Source organism: Schistocerca serialis, chromosome 5 (assembly GCF_023864345.2).
Source record: "Schistocerca serialis cubense isolate TAMUIC-IGC-003099 chromosome 5, iqSchSeri2.2, whole genome shotgun sequence".
NCBI lineage: Eukaryota > Metazoa > Arthropoda > Insecta > Orthoptera > Acrididae > Schistocerca > Schistocerca serialis.
Window position 1 is genome coordinate 380,338,392 of NC_064642.1, and position 17,791 is coordinate 380,356,182.

Below are 17,791 nucleotides of genomic sequence, written 5' to 3' on the forward strand. Positions count from 1 at the left end.
ATATGAATGTTTTAGTTGGACCACGTTTTTCGCTTTGTGACAGATGGCGCTGTAATAGACACAAACATATGGCTCTCAATTTTAGACGAACAGTTGGTAACAGGTAGGTCTTTTTAATTAAAATACAGAACGTAGGTACGTTTGAACATTTTATTTCGGTTGTTCAAATGTGATAGATGTACCTTTGTGAACTTATCATTTCTGAGAACGCATGTTGTTACAGCGTGGTTACCTGTAAATACAACATTAATGCAATAAATGCTCAAAATGATGTCCGTCAACCTGAATGCATTTGGCAATACGTGTAGCGACATTCCTCTCAACAGCGAGTAGTTCGCCTTCCGTAATGTTCGCACATGCACTGATAATGCGCTGGCGCACGTTATCAGGCGTTATCGGTGGATCACGATAGCAAATATCCTTCAACTTTCCCCACACGAAGAAATCCGGGGACGTCAGATCCGGTGAACGTGCGGGCAGTGGTATGGTGCCTCGACGACCAATCCACCTCTGTCATGAAATATGCTATTCAATACCGCTTCAAGTGCACGCAAGCTATGTGCCGGACATCCATAATGTTGGAAGTGCATCGCCATTCTGTCACGCAGTGAAACTTCTTGTAGTAACATCGGTAGTACATTACGTAAGAAACCAGTATACATTGCACCATTCAGATTGCTATCGATAAAATGGGGGCCAAATATCCTTCCTCCCACAATGCCGCACCATACATTAACCCGCCAAGGTCGCTGATGTTCCACTTGTCGCAGCTATCGTGGATTTTCTGTTGCCCAATAGTGCATATTATGCCGGTTTACGTTACCGCTGTTGATGAATGACGCTTCGTCGCTAAATAGAACGCGTGCAAACATCTGTCATCGTCCCGTAATTTCTCTTGTGCCCAGCGGTAGAACTGTACACGACGTTCAAAGTCGTCGCCATGCAATTCCTGGTGCATAGAAATATGGTACGGGTGCAATCGATGTTGATGTAACATTCTCAACAACGATGTTTTTGAGATTCCTGATTCTCGCACAATATGTCTGCTACTGACGTGCGGATTAGCCGCGACAGCAGCTAAAACACCTACTTGGGCATCATCATTTGTTGCAGGTCGTGGTTGACGTTTCACATGTGGATGAACACTTCCTGTTCCTTAAATAACGTAACTATCCGGCGAACGGTCCGGACACTTGGATGATGTCATCCAGGATACCGAGCAGCATACATAGCACACGCTCGTTGGGCATTTTGATCACAATAGCCATACATCAACACGATATCGACCTTTTCCGCAATTGGTAAACGGTCCATTTTAACACGGGTAATGTATCACGAAGCAAATACCGTCCGCATTGGCGAAATGCTACGTGATGCCACGTACTTTTACGTTTGTGACTACTACAGTGCCATCTACCACAAAGCGAGAAAAGTGGTCCAACTAAAACATCCGTATTTCTTTACGTACTACACGAATATGTAATAAGAAGTGGGGGTTCCTATTTTAAAAAACGCAGTTGATATCCGTTTTGCCTATGGCAGCGCCATCTAGCGGGCCAACTATAGCGCCATCTGGTTCTCCCTTCAAGCTAGACGAGTTTTGTTCTTTGTAGTTTTTTCGTTTGATACTTATTTCGTGAGATATTTGTCCCGGTCACTATTAATGGACCACCATTTTCTTCGATGGAACTACGCGAAGATTGTAGCTGTGACTAACTTGAAGAGGCTGAGGGCACGTAAATACACTGGTGCGACGGAAGTAACTTTCGCATGACGTGTCACTTCCAAGTAAAATAGCTAGGTGAAACATGGACCCTACAAAGAAATAACTGCTACAATATAGCACAGTACATTACAACAGGTAACTGAAAGAAACGGGCAATGAGTCGAACAGAAACGACACTTTTATTGAAATACAATAATTATATTGAAGTTACCGCGATTTGTGATGGTTCCCCTATACATGGGGACATGGTTCTTAATAGAGTGTGTGGTCAGCACGGACGGCAATGGGTACACTGCAAAGCGTTCCCTTGCTGGCCACAAGGTTACTGAGGAATTCTTGTGGTGGGGCGTTCCATGACTCCACCAGCGAGACTGACAGCTGGTGGATGTTCGCTGGTGCTTGTGGACATGCTGCGCTATGTCCTTCCAAAGAATCCCACACGTGTTCGACGAGGTTTAAGTGGGGGAACGGACAGGCTAGGCGATTCGCCGAATATTCTCTCCTTCCAACAGCTCCTTCATCCGCGTTGTTAAATCCAGTCGCATAAACATAAACATGATTTCAGGCGGAATGCACCCCTGCAAAGATACACGGTGTGTAAAGTTGTTCGGTAAGAGTACCGTGGTCAACGTTCTGCAGGTCAGTGCATCCATGCAACATTATGTCACATATTGTAGTACCTCGACCACCAAAGTGATCATGTTGGACAATGCTGGACGTCCCCTCATACGACGAAAGGAGGAAACGCGTAACGCTCCCAGGGAAAATGTGTGTTCCGCAAGACCAGAATCGTGGAACAGTTTTTTGAGTTTCGTAATGTCTTCTCCGCCAAATTCGTGCGATATGAACCCAATGGAACGCACGAGGGATGCAATTGGCCTTCTGCATCCGCCAATCACCGCCTGTAATTTACGGGAATTGTGTTACCTTTGCGTAGACATCTGATACCAAATATCTCCGGTAACATAGAAAAGAGTTCTCGACTTTATGCCACGCAGAAGAATAGCTGTTGTATTGTGGCCCAACAAGCTATTTCACATGTGGTCATAATGTTTTAGCTCATCTCTGTAAACAGGTAATTAGTTGATCACGTTTGTTTAAGTCAACAGTTTGAAATACAATAAACCAGTAGTTTTAAACCAAGCAACGACGGATGCTTGACGCTTGTCGGGAGGCAGGAACGGCAGTTTCAAACGTGGTGCCGACCCCTAGTGCCAGCTGACGTCACTCTGTCCCGAGCGGAGCAAACGAGATATAGGGACCTGCAACGAACTTGTGACGTCACACTAGACGTCTTGCCCGCAACATCTCGCGAACGCCTGGCTCCGTGCAGGGCCTACAGGAAATCAATATTTAATTGAAAAAATACATAGTAAAGGTCTTAATTTATTCCTGTGCTATTGAGAGTTTTCATGCATTTAAAAATACAGTGAAGAATTATTAAAATCGTCTGAAATAGTTACTCGTTCCGTGCCAGAGACAGCTGCTGGCACTCGAAGGACCTGTAGTGTCACGCGCTGTGACGTATGCGCCACACCCTGTCTTTGTCGTGGGCCTCGGTCCCACGGCGGGCCGGAAGTGCTATGAGCTGACCAACTTATCTTCCGCACATGCGTCGTTTCGACCCTCTCTGATTGGTGCCAGAGGCTGAAGTCGTGCTTGAATAAGAGGGAAAACCTTACCTGCCGCAGCAATCAGTGGTTTTACTCCTGGCGACGATGGCGGAGACAGCCATCGAAAGTTCGAGATTTTTATTCGAACCGACGCGGCTTGAGAACCGAGAAGATTTTATTCAGTTTTAAAAGCGTCAGCAGTTTACTTCCATCGAAGTACTTTTCCAGTCGAACTCAAAGCTGAGTACTTTTAGTTGTTGCACAGATGGACATTCCTGTTCTTGCGACATTTGGAACTTATATTTCGATTTCGACATCTGCCTGAAAACATGTCTGAAATGATGAACGACATCAGACACTATAGTTTCAGTTTAAATCGATTCTGTTCCGCATTTGTTACATTTTGGATATGTTGTATCCCACGTAGCACTGACACTCCATGCGGTACTGCAGTGTGATTTGCGTTCCCTGCTATGCAGGCGTAAGGCGTGAGACGACGTAAGGCTGAAATTGTAACTCCGGTCTGGCCAACGGAGAGCGACGACTTTGGCGTTCTACTTTACATTGCCTGTTGCGTGGTCGGAAATAGTGCGTTGGTAGGTATCATTCCACCCGCCGGGTATTTATATGGGCTACACGACCCGACAAGTAGAATCGGCTGGATAGGCAGTCGGCGGGTCTACTTTCGGAGCCAAGTCACAGTCCCGAGTAACAACGAGGACCAGCAGACAACAGTCTGCAACCAGTCTTTGACGGCCACCATTCTTCCACGAATTCATTGCTTCTCGACTGGACTTTGAAGAATTTCACGGGAGTGTCTACCGACCGAATTAGGACTTTGAGTCAGTGTGATACTTGTGATCGTGTAAACTTTGAAGCTGAGCAGTCATTCAGCATGTGCGTTAGTCGCAGCCACATAGGTAGTACTGATATAATCACTTTCACACTCGTTAAATATTACAGTACGCCATGCCAAGCAAACCTCGTTGCCAAAATTTACCTTACAAAAGAGCACAACACAGCCGAAGTCTTCTGGAATTCCTAGCACGCAACAATAATTGGTACCACGGGCGTGTTGTGGGAACAAAGTTGCGCCAGGAGCGGACGACCTTTGCCGGCCTTACCTCCAATGGTCTCGGGTCCCGTGACGATAGAGGGCGGGCCTCCAGAGAACTGCGACCCGTACTGCTGGTGCTGTGCTCCCGTCATCTGCATGGAGAACGCTGAAACACCAGGAGCTTTTAAGGATCACGTCTGGAAATAGTTGATACAACTATGGTGTGGAAGTTAAAGGCATTTGGGAATACACTACTGGCCTTTAAAATTGCTACACCACGAAGATGACGTGCTACAGACGCGAAATTTAACCGACAGGAAGAAGATGCTGTGATATGCAAATGATTAGCTTTTCAGAGCATTCATGGAAGTTTGGCGCCGGTGCCGAGACCTACAACGTGCTGACAAGGGGAAAGTTTCCAACCGACTTCTCATACACAAGCAGCAGTTGACAGGCCTTGCCTGGTGAAACGTTGTTGTGATGCCTCGTGTAAGGAGGAGAAATGGATACCATCACGTTTCCGACTTTGATAAAGGTCGGGTTGTAGCCTATCGCGATGCGGTTTATCGTATCGCGACTTTTGCTGCTCCGGTTGGTCGAGATCCAATGACTGTTAGCAGAATATGGAATCGGTGGGTTCAGGAGAGTAATACGGAACGCCGTGCTGGATCCCAACGGCCTCGTATCACTAGCAGTCGAGATGACAATCATCTTACCCGCATGGCTGTAACGGATCGTGTAGCCACGTCTCGATCCCTGAGTCAACAGATGGGGACGTTTGCAAGACAACAACCATCTGCACGGACAGTTCGACGACGTTTGCAGCACCATGGACTATCAGCTCGGAGGCCATGGTTCCGGTTACCCTTGACGCTGCATCACAGACAGGAGCACCTGCAATGGTGAACTCAACCTGTGTGCACGAATGGCAAAACGTCATCTTTCGGATGAATCCAGGTTCTGTTTACAGCATCATGATGGTCATATCCGTGTTTGGTGACATCGCGGTGAAAGCACATTCGAAGCGTGTATTCGTCATCGCCATACTGGCGTATCACCCGGCGTGATGGTATGGGGTGCCGTTGGTTACACGTCTCGCTCACATCTTGTTCGCATTGACGGCACTTTGAACAGTGGACGTTACATTTCAGATGTGTTAAGACCCGTGGCTCTACCCTTCATTCGATCCCTGCGAAACCCTAAATTTCAGCAGGATAATGCACGACCGCATGTTGCAGGTCCTGTACGGGCCTTTCTGGATACAAAAAATGTTCGACTGCTGCCCTGGCCAGCACATTTCCAGATCTCTCACCAACTGAAAACGTCTGGTCAATGGTGGCCGAGCAACTGGCTCGTCACAATACGCCAGTCACTACTCTTGATGAACTGTGGTATCGTGTTGAAGCTGCATGGGCAGCTGTACCTGTCCGCGCCATCCAAGCTCTGTTTGACTCAATGCCCAGGCGTATCAAGGCCGTTATTACGGCCAGAGGTGGTTGTTCTGGGTACTGCTTTCTCAGGATCTATGCACCCAAATTGCGTGAAAATGTAATCACATGTCAGTTCTAGTATAATATATTTGTCCAATGAATACCCGTTTATCATCTGCATTTCTTCTTGGTGTAGCAATTTTAATGGCTTGTACTGTAGGCCAGCCGCTTAGGATGTACAAGATTTCGATCACAACCTACCTGTTATGAGCACTAGCAGCTGTCAGCAACAAAGTAATGTCGAAGAACAACACCATTTGTCTTATGAGTATAATATGTGTCTGAGCAATAACGGAAAGGAACGTGGCAGTACTTTCTCTGGGTACCATTTCAACATCAAACCGGGACCCTCCTCACAGAGGGTGCAATGAATAGAAGCCGCGAACATATCCCTGATTCCAATGCGTCCGATCAGGTCTCTGAACGTAGGTGAAGACACATAGCGCATGGAAAGAAGAGCGGATGAAACATGAAGGCAGAGAGGCCGGCGGCACATTATGTTGCAACCTGCTCCTCTGAGAAGATTATAGTTTACGTATCTGACAGTCTGTAGACGACACCTATCAGTCGTAATAACCCTCGTTCCTACTCCGCTTTTTCATTTGGCTGTGCCATTTTGATTTGTGTCATGTAGCTGCGTGCTAAGGTAGTGTGGCGCGGAAATTCCAATGTGTACAAGTACAGGAGAAATTCACCTGCAAACAGGTAAAAAATGTAATTGCGTAAACTAACTTTTGACGTAATGATAACCCTGGTCTGGGTGGAACATCTTCGACGAGTAATGAATACGTCCTGGGACCCGATGTCGATTCCGCTCACTACTTTAACTATGAATATAAATCGTCAGTAATATCATAGATTTCCAGGGTATGTGATTGCTCTCATTCTGTCACACGACTAATCGAATAGGGCGGAAAAGCGGACAGATGTTCAGGACACTCTCTTCCTCTAGGAGTGGAAAACTGCACCTGTAAAATGGAAGAAGCAACGACGATCAAAGGAATGAGATTGTAGAAGGCAACTGAAACAGCTTCATTGAAGTCAGTTAATGTATAAAGAAAGCCTGTAAGTGAGAAAGTGTCATGATGAGCTCTCCATTGGTAAAAAAAATTCTTTATAAGCCACCCATTCGCATTTTCAGGAGGGGACTGTTAAGGGAGATGTGACCATGAGAAAAAGAATGAGTATTCAACTACACGGTAACGTCCCACGTGTGTGAGCGTGGCATTTCAGAGGTCTGGCACGTGGTAGGAAAGTTAGAATTTCGGTAAAGGAAACTGGAAAGGCTCAGCCTAGATGTGGTGGACGTCACTGAAGTTAACTGGAAAGAAGATAAGAATTTCTGCTCAGTCGAGTACGAGGTAATATCAACACTAAGAGAAAATGGTGTAAATCGAATAGGATTCGTTATGAACATACAGTACTCGCAAAGTAGGTGAGAGACTGAGTTAATTTGAACGATCCAGTGATAAGATTATTCTCATCAGAATCGAAAGCAATCCAACTTAAACAACAATACTGCAGATATACATGCCGACGTCACAAAGTAAGATGATGAGGCAGGGGAAGTATATGAGAGCACTCAACGAGTAACTCATTATGTAAAGCGATATGATAATATAATAATCACGAAGGATTGGAGCGTTGTAGTAGGGCGCGGAACAGAAAGTGGAATTACACAAGAATATGAGCTAGGTAGTAGAATGAGAGTGGAGAAAGGCTCATAAAGTTCTGCAGTAAACTTAAGCTAAGAACAGGAATAGAAAGAGACCTGGGGACACGAGTTGATACAAGCTAGAATACACCGTGGTGACACAGAGATTCTGAAATCAGGTACTGGATTGTAAGGGTAATCTAGGAACAGACATAGATCCAGACCACAACTTAGTAATCATGGAATGTAGGCCTAAGTTTAAGAGAATCGTCGCAGGATGTATCAACGTGCAAAGAAATGGGATACTGAGGAATGATGATGTGGATTTTAAGTTCTTTAAGGCCGTAGATAGTTTTAAACTGGAAACCAACAGTAATCAGGTCGTTGGAAGAGGATATGAAGTGAGAGTAAACGGAAGAAAGGCGAAAGTATCGTCTACAACCTCAAAATACAGTTACTCCGGCGATAGAAGTGGTAGAGGCAAACTACGGGTGCGCAAAGGAAGTACTGTTCCCATGCGCAGATCTATGTAATGCTCATTCACTAGACTTAACCTTCAGTGGTGTGAGTACAATCTACAGATATGTGGAAAACGTTTAACAACATATTTTACAGTACGCAACAAAATTAGTTTAATTTGGATTCGGAAACATATGTTTGATAATTAATAAATGGTGAAAAATAATACTACAAGAATAAAAACGGAAGTCAAAATCTCCTTTACTGGATAGCATTTCCATTAGCATTATGTGTCCGTGAAGTCTTCTCGTAGCAATGAAAAGAAGAAAGATGCCCTATTTAAGCGAAGGAAGTAATAATGATGCGAGCGAACTGGCGCAAAAATGCATTGCACCAGAGGCAGATAACATACGTGTACATCTAAAAAATGGAGTATCGTTTATCACTGCATCATGGCAAGTTTACACTATTGTAGGAGAAATGCAAATGAAAGATAAGTGATTGCCAAAATCAAACTCCAGAAATTTCTCCTGTCTAAGTTCTATGGACTGCCCTTATTAATTAAATTCTTCATCACAAACTTCCTCAGATAGGAATTCGTGGATTATAAATTCAAAGCAGCTTTCCTATGGGAGTTGTTGCTTAATTTTAGAAGGAAGAGTAGAATTAAACGTCTAGTCGACAAAAGAGGTCATTGGAGACGGGGCACGAGCTCGGATTAGGGAAGAACGAGTAAGGATAACGGCCGCGCCCTTTTCAAACGAACCATCCCGGAATTTGTCTTATGTGATTTAGGGAATTCAGAGGAAACCCGAATCCGGATTGCCGGACAGGATTTGAACCGTCGTCAGTCCCAATTCGAGTTAAGTGTGCTAACTGCTGAGCCATCTCGCTCGGTAGTTCACCATCGGTATAAAAACTACTTGCCTCAGAATCATGTGTGTTTTACTAGTATTTGAAGATGACTGTGCTGAAACTTGTAATTAATAAAGAAAAACGGGAAAATGCTACTACACTGGAGTTAGACAAAAAATATAAACACTTGAAATAAAGACAGAATTTGATTAGTTAGCTCTTGGACCTCGTTTAACAAGAAGAATTATTGCTCGGATCCGTCGTGGGTGGATTAATAAACTAGAACTCATTCACAACAATAGTACCCACTACTCTAACGAAAATGTCGCTGATTCATCAAGTATCCACTGGCCTTGGATGGGTGGATGACGGCGCAGCTTGTCTTCTGAAACACCTCATAAAGATTATGTTTAGATGAGCTGGCTGAGGTGGCCACAAGAGGTGTTTAGCTTCATCACAGTGTCCGTTAAACCAATTTTGGGCAGTTCCAAACGTGTGAATGGATGCGCTATCGTCTGTATACACAGGTATTTCGCCGAGAAACACAGTGTGTAGATGTTTGCTCAGAGCAACCTGTTTCCCTCCCATACTGGGCACCAAGGTACAGCACCGCGCCCCAACAGTGTCACTGAACCGTTCAAAGCACATCACAAGAGGACTGAGAAATCCATCATACAACAGGATTCTGTTAGCGTTGCCCAAACGTAGTGACCTCCACTGGCCACGACAATTCTTCTGTGGAGATGACAGTGTTGTGTCGTAGGTATGGTTTTGAAATAGATATTCTATCACGAATGTTTGAGGCACACAGTTCATAATGGATAGTTTTTGATGATTTATTTCCGTGTAAATATTTGTTCATGTTACATGTTGCCTGGGATTCTGTCGATTGTGCTTAGTGGCTACAATCTGCTTCAAAATTCTTCGAACTCCGGCCTCTGTTCTGCTAGGCATATCTTTCCCGGTGCTGTAATAACAAGCGACACGCTACTTCTCAAGCTACCAATGAACTTTTCTGTTTTCGTTAATGAACCCACTGCAGTGCAGGCCCCAACAGTAACTCCTGTTCCGAAAATCGAAAGATCAGTCATAAAATTTCAAAACTGCAATATATTTCACGTCGAACAGCTATTCCTGCTAGCCGGGGCTGACGTGTGAACATTCTCAATAGCTATGTGGTACGCATCAACAGATGAGAGCGGAGTATGTTACTTGTTTCTTTCATGTACTGTCATTAGACAGATGTTCACATTTATTATCAGTGTAAATATGAATGACGGCATAGCGAGTACCTGAAAATAGTGATAACTCTATGTATAAGACTCTAAGATAATGAATAAAATTGAGGTGTGTTTAATTCCTGAAAGAAGACGCAACAGAAACGGATTTGATTTGCGTGAGATACTCTGCTGTTGATACGCAGAACTTTTGACAGAAGTAAGGCTAGAGACGAAACCCTTTAAAACTGATTAGAGACGATGGCACAGGCTAAATTCAATGTTTACTGGGCACACAAGATCTTCTCTGAGCCACGTATTCGATTACGTGAGTATGGGAAGCTTAAGGTGCCAGTGTGGCCTCAAGAATCACACAAAAATGACATTATTTAGCGTAAAGATCTGATGGCGTTAAGTAGTGCCAGCCAAACATAGCAAAGAAGAGTATGTAACTTGGAACACTTTTCAGACTTTCGTCTCTAGCCGGATCCGTAGTAGAAGTTTAATATATCTTCTTATGTCATTTTTAAATCTCAGCATTCAATTATTGCATGCTGCGAACATTTTCTGAAATAAAAATCAGACCGAAATTGTAATATTTTTCCAAATGTCAAAAAAAGTGTTCCAAAGTAAAACATGGTCATATACTTAAGAATATATATTCCTTTGGAATTTAAAAGTGTTGCTATCAAGAAAATTTTGTCAATACTGTATTCAGTACTCTATCTGCGGCATTATTACTCGACCGCATGCCAGTTATCACTACGTGAAATCAAAATAAGAAAAGGTACACTACTGGCCATTAAAATTGCTACACCAAGAAGAAATGCAGATGATAAACAGGTATTCACTGGACAAATATATTAAACTAGAAATGACTTGTGATTACATTTTCACGCAATTTGGGTGCATAGATCCTGAGAAATCTGTCCCCAGAACAGCCACCTCTGGGCGTAATAACGGCCTTGATACGCCTGGGCATTGAGTCAAACAGAGCTTGGATGGCGTGTACAGGTACAGCTGCCCATGCAGCTTCAACACGATGCCACAGTTCATCAATAGTAGTGACTGGCGTATTGTGACGAGCCAGTTGCTCGGCCACCTTTGACCAGACGTTTTCAATTGGTGAGAGATCTGGAGAATGTGCTGGCCAGGGCAGCACATTTACTGCCCTGAGAGAGAGCAGATAGTAGAGGCAGAGTGAGTGGGAGGTTGCTCTCTAGTGGGAAGGAAAAAACATCAGAAAAGCGTGCCGAGAGAAAGAGAGACGGGGCAGAGCCGTGAAAAAGACGTCCTTTTAATGAGAAGGAACGCTTGGGGGTCACAAACGATGGTCACGTGCTAACGTCTGCAGAATCCTCTCATTGAGAGCGCCGGGGACGTTTCCCACCGAAACCTGATACACGTTTCCGTTTGGCAGAGTGCTAAGGATGTGAAGGGGATAAGAAAATTTCCAGAAAATCTTATGGAAGGAGTAAGGTTCACGTGATTGGCTGGTAGGTTCCTGACCCATGTAGTAGGAGATAATGTTTTTGTAACAGACACGGATTCACCGTCTGAGCGCAAATGACGACACTCCGTGTCCAGGAGGGAGTGGACAAACACTTACCCGTTGGGGTATCGATAGAGGTCACGTCCTTGCCGGAATCGATCGAAGATAGTTACCTCTGGGAACCGACCTAGTGACTGAAATGGCGAGAGCCACAGTGGAGAATCCGGCAGTTAAAATTCGTGAATTGCTTTCGACATAGGAAGGGTGTGAAGTCGGTTCCTCCGTGACAGAGTTATTATTCCGCTCACTCGAGTGACGATTCTTTATCTCCCTGTGGAGTCTGACACACAATGAAGTGCTTCTTTGGGGGAAGATGATTGACTCGAATATCTGTTTGTGGCTGGCTAGTGAGCAGACAGAAATCATGACTGGCGTTCTGTCTTCTAACGAGGTAATTTCAGGCCTAGGAGTTCGCGGACGGCATACTGCGTCGACTGTGTAGGCAGAGAATTCCAGGTACGCCACGTGCGTTATCTGCACAGACACCAACGCCCCAGCAGGCAGATCACTAGTGATGTAAAACTGCTATCCGTACTTGACCAGATGATATGCGCTCTCCAGTTCAACGGATAGAGAAACACTAGCAGCAAACGTGTTGAGATTCATCTTCTTATCCACTGAGCGTTTTCTGAAAGTGTCACTCAAGGTGTAGGACTTCCGCTTCTCACCGCTAATCAGTATGAGCCGTCTTGTGTCCGTCTAATAACGGGGGGACTAAGTCTGAAGAAAGTAAAACATATGTTCTGCCAATTTCGAAATTACATGTAAGGCAGAATCTGACATCGTGTACTTCATATTTATACAACTTTTTGCACTCTACCTGCTTCTTGAAAATAAACGATTTACAGTATCCACTTTGTGATTCATTCTACTCGCATCGCGATAGGAACGGCTGGTTTGATGTGTTAAAGTGAAATGAAGCAGAATCACAACAGAATACCTCGTTTTATGGAAATCCCTAGGAATAGGTTATTACTGCAGGCGTGAGAATTTCATTTTGGAGACAACATTAGGCAACCACACATGCACACGCTATATACTGAAGCGCCAAAGAAACTGGTATAGGCATGCGTATTCAAGTACGCAGATAAGTAAACAGGCAGAGTACGGCGTTGCGATCGGCAACACTTGTATAAGTCAACAAGATGTTAGGTCGCTTACTGCTGCTACAACGACAGATTATCAAGATTTATCTTGAAACTTCCTGGCAGATTAAAACTGTGTGCCCGACCGAGACTCGAACTCGGGACCTTTGCCTTTCGCGGGCAAGTGCTCTACCAACTGAGCTACCGAAGCACGACTCACGCCCGGTGCTCACAGCTTCACTTCTGCCAGTACCTCGTCTCCTACCTTCCAAACTTTACAGAAGCTCTCCCGCGAAACTTGCAGAACTAGCACTCCTGAAAGAAAGGATATTGCGGAGACATGGCTTAGCCACAGCCTGGGGGATGTTTCCAGAATGAGATTTTCACTCTGCAGCGGAGTGTGCGCTGATATGAAACTTCCTGGCAGATTAAAACTGTGTGCCCGACCGAGACTCGAACTCGGGACCTTTTGCCTTTCGCGGGCAAGTGCTCTACCAACTGAGCTACCGAAGCACGACTCACGCCCGGTGCTCACAGCCTTACTTCTGCCAGTACCTCGTCTCCTACCTTCCAAACTTTGGAAGGTAGGAGACGAGGTACTGGCAGAAGTAAGGCTGTGAGCACCGGGCGTGAGTCGTGCTTCGGTAGCTCAGTTGGTAGAGCACTTGCCCGCGAAAGGCAAAAGGTCCCGAGTTCGAGTCTCGGTCGGGCACACAGTTTTAATCTGCCAGGAAGTTTCATATCAGCGCACACTCCGCTGCAGAGTGAAAATCTCATTCTGGAAACATCCCCCAGGCTGTGGCTAAGCCATGTCTCCGCAATATCCTTTCTTTCAGGAGTGCTAGTTCTGCAAGTTTCGCGGGAGAGCTTCTGTAAAGTTTGGAAGGTAGGAGACGAGGTACTGGCAGAAGTGAAGCTGTGAGCACCGGGCGTGAGTCGTGCTTCGGTAGCTCAGTTGGTAGAGCACTTGCCCGCGAAAGGCAAAGGTCCCGAGTTCGAGTCTCGGTCGGGCACACAGTTTTAATCTGCCAGGAAGTTTCATATCAGCGCACACTCCGCTGCAGAGTGAAAATCTCATTCTGGAAGATTTATCTTAGTTTGAACTTGGTGTTATAGTCGGCGCACGAGGGATGGGACACAGCATATCCAAGGTAGAGATGGAGAAGGGACTTTCTCGTGTGACCATTTTACTAGTGTCCTGTGAATAGCAGTTATCAGGTAGAACATGAAATCTTCGACATCGCTGTGGCCGGAAAAAGATCCTACAAGAACGGGACAACGACGACTGAAGAGAATCGTTCAACATGACAGAGCAACCCTTCCGAAAAGTGCTGTAGATGTCAATGCTGGGCCATCAACAAGTTTCAGCGTGCGAATCATTCAACCAAACATTATTGATGTGGGCTTTCGGAGCCAAAGGCCCATTCGTGTTCCCTTGATGACTGCACGACACAAAGCTCTACGCCTCGCCTGCGTCCGTCAACACCGACAGCGAACTGTTGATGACTGCGAACATGTTGCCTTTTCGGACGAATCTCGATTCAAGTTGTATCGAGAGGATGGACGTGTACGGGTATGGAGACAACCTCATGCAGACAAGGACCCTGCATTTCAGCAAAGGACTATTCAAGTTGGTGGAGGCTCTGTAATGGTGAGGTGCACGTGCAGTTGGAGTGATATGGGACCCCTGATAAGTCTGAGATACGACGTTGACAGGTGACACGAACGTAAGCATCCTGTCGGATCACCTGCATCCATTCACGTCCATTGTGGATTCCGAAGGACTTGGGCAGTTCCAGCAGGACGATGCGACACACCACACGTCCAGAATTGCTATACAGTGGCTTCAGAAACACCCTTCTGAATTTAAAAGCTTCTGCTGGACACCAGACTCTCCAGACATGATCATTATCGAGCATATCTGGGATGCCTTGCAACGTGTTGTTCAGAAGAGATCTCCACCCCGTCGTACTCTTATGGATTTATAGACAGACCTAAAGGATTCAAGGTGTTAGTTCCCTCCAGCACTACTTCAGGCAATATCCGAGTCCATACCACATCATGCTGCGGCACTTCTGTGTGCTCGCAGGGGACCTACACGATATTAGGCAGGTGTGCCAGTTTCTTTGGCTCTACAGTATGCATTACAAACGCCACCGAGTTTGCACATTAGAGAAACTCAGTTCATTTGGAAATATCACATTTTCCACGGTAGAAGACTTTCTTCTATTTGAAGGTACGGGATGGTGAACGACGGGTGAAGTATGACTTAACTGTCCTCTAGTTATATAATTAGTTTTAAAAATGTATAGAAATTTATTGTGCGCAAAATTCTGTAACTGAAGGATTCGTAATAGCTTCCAAACACATCCAATAGATCATAGCGTATGTGACGGTACGTCACATAAATATTTACATTTTTATCATTTGTAAGCAGTGAACAATACTGTGAAGTGTTAAGGGTGAACTAAAAATTATTTCTAAACACTTAACGTATTTTATGAACATAATTAGTATAAAAGATACAGTTAATGTTCTTGAAAAATAACTGATATGCAGCGATAATTTAAAAGTAGCATCTTTATTTAAAACACGTCTACGAAAATAAAAAAGAATCGCTAAGAGACGCGATTGTACGGCCGAGGAGGACGGACGTACTTTATGGTACACACACTGTTTTGTTTCGCGATACGGAAGGCAGCCATTGAGCGGCTACACATATGTTATGTAAGTTATTCTGTATTCTGTTAAATAAACTAATTATTGTTATCACAAAATGAATTTCTTTGCAACAGTTGTCACCTCAAATGGTCGCAGCGGCTAATTATTTCTAATAAGCATTTTTTTCAGCAATTTGCACTGCGGGAAGCTCATCTTCCGATGCAGCCTCTGGTCGGCCATTAGGCAGCGAAGTATTAATTTATTTTTCAAAGTGTTAACAGTAACTGTAAGTACGAGAGATTTCGTTGTAAGAACCTTTCTAAATTGCAACAGATAATTAATTTAACGTTAAAGTTCATTTCTTAAATTATACAGATTCCATGAGTTCAGTAAGTTTTATCTTGGCCGCTCCACGGCAACAATCGAAATTCTCTCGAGCATTGCTTTGCAATCAATAAATAGAAATTAACAAAATTACATCAATTCAGTTAATGGCAACTACATTTTAGACATCACGTTCAAAATATAAAGTTGGCACATGAACAACAGCCGAATAACATTGTGATAGGAGAAAGTCTGTATGTGCCTGGGCTAGAGGTTCAGGCAATTGTGCTAATGTTCATATTGTAGGTGATTTGACCCACTATTACAGAAATTAATAAAGTTCCTTTCCTTTCAGAAGGACTGTGCAAAAACACTTGCCCATTAGTGTGATTCACATTCATATTAATATTGTCTATAACTTTATAAACTATCTGGCGTGTGCGCCTCCTCCTCCTTGAACGGGACTTAGTTACTGACGCCAGTGGCAGTGTGACACATTTGTGCAATCAGCATCTTTGGCGCAAGAACGCGGCTCAGTTAAAGATGGCGGCGCCCATGTCACACTCCCTAGCTACTACAAGAGGAGGAGGCGCACACGCCGGACAGTTTATAAAGCTATAGGCCATATTAATATGAATGTGAATCACACTAATGGGCAAGTGTTTTTGCACAGTCCTTCTGTTTTTTGTGGAGGAGTGTTTAATTTCACTCTAACAAATAATGATACCAACCAAGCTGGAAATGGATGGGTGACTGTAGCAATTGTATGTTACCCAGGAGACAAAGTTTCTAAAGTTGAAGGACTTGAGGCCTTTTATGATAGAGACATTCGTGTGTGTTATTCAAGAACCCATTTCATATTTACTTATGCACGTAAATAAATAATAAATTCGATAAGAAGAGATAATACCCCTGAGAGAAAGAATCATGCTGATAAACAAGTACTTAAATTAGTAAAACTCAACGTATTTACAAATGCTGCACGAAACAAAACCTCATGTCTCGAAACAACAAAAGTAATAGAAATTGACCAAATATGCATATGGAGGCCACCTGTACGCATTTTTTCACATTGTTGTGAAATCAGATGGTAGACTGAAACACCAACTACGACGTGTCATGTGTTCCTAGGTATGTTGGTATCAAGCTAAAACACTCCCGTGTACCAAAACTAGTGTCGTGCTCTCGAGGTGAACATCGTGTGAAGAGTCTGTCGCCGGTGCAGTTTATCGTGTGTCAGACCTTACCTGAGCTCTCGATTTCTGGCGTGGGCTGCGTGACGACCGTCTGCGGGGCCAGCAGGAAGCTGGGCACGTCCGGCGGCGTGAACACCGGCGGCGCCGAGCTGGGAGCCTCGTCGTCCGCCTGCGGGCAGGATGCGGGCGAGAGCGTTAATACGACGCAGCCTGTGCTGTGCGTACTGTAAGACCTTCGGTACACACACCTTCAGATTATTTGACTTGTCGCTCTAGCAAAGTAGGAGAGTGTCAGCAATATGTCTCGTGGTCTTATCGTGGCGTGTTTATCTTCTGCCGTTAGGTCAGACGATAGAAATGCCACTTGAACGCTTAGAGTAGCAGATTGATGGTGACCAACTTTAAACAGAACTTGATTAATTTTCACACACATTTATTAAAATAATAAAAAGTGTAGACATTACGTAACTTGATTCTGGATGCTGTTTACAATTGGCAATCTGAAGTTCCTTTGGTCTTGGTACGTTAATCTTATTCTCACATATCTCTGATACTTGACAAAGTGTCTATACATTTATCTTCATGGCTATGTACAGGTTTATGATAATCTTCTTAGGTGCAGACTGAAACTTGACTATAGACTGGTACAGAATGGTGCAGACAAATGCAGACTGACCAATCGGAGGTCTGTACACTCGTTATAATACCTTGCGCGTTCAGGTATCACTGCACAATTGTGATCCGCGAGGAGAGAAGGTAATACGTTAGCAGCAATCTCATTGGCTGCGTTACATATTAATACGCGGATCGGCGGAAGCAGAATTTGGTCCGTCTCTAAGGCAGCGTAGTGTGGAGACAGACGAGCGCTGCACCTGCGCTGTTGTGCTTAGCGGGGCACGCTC

At 44.5% G+C, this 17,791-nt stretch overlaps 1 protein-coding gene across 1 annotated transcript in view; it reads right to left on the reverse strand.

Moving 5' to 3' along the window:
• The window catches only part of LOC126481954 (protein nervous wreck), a 724,156-nt gene that overhangs the window by 9,933 nt on the left and 696,432 nt on the right, over positions 1-17,791 (reverse strand). Inside the window, exons 18-19 of the mRNA XM_050105913.1 lie at positions 16,941-17,058; positions 4,464-4,562 (exon numbers count right to left, since the gene is read on the reverse strand). Coding sequence (XP_049961870.1) covers positions 4,464-4,562; positions 16,941-17,058 — 217 coding nt within the window. The remainder of the gene's footprint in view (positions 1-4,463; positions 4,563-16,940; positions 17,059-17,791) is intronic.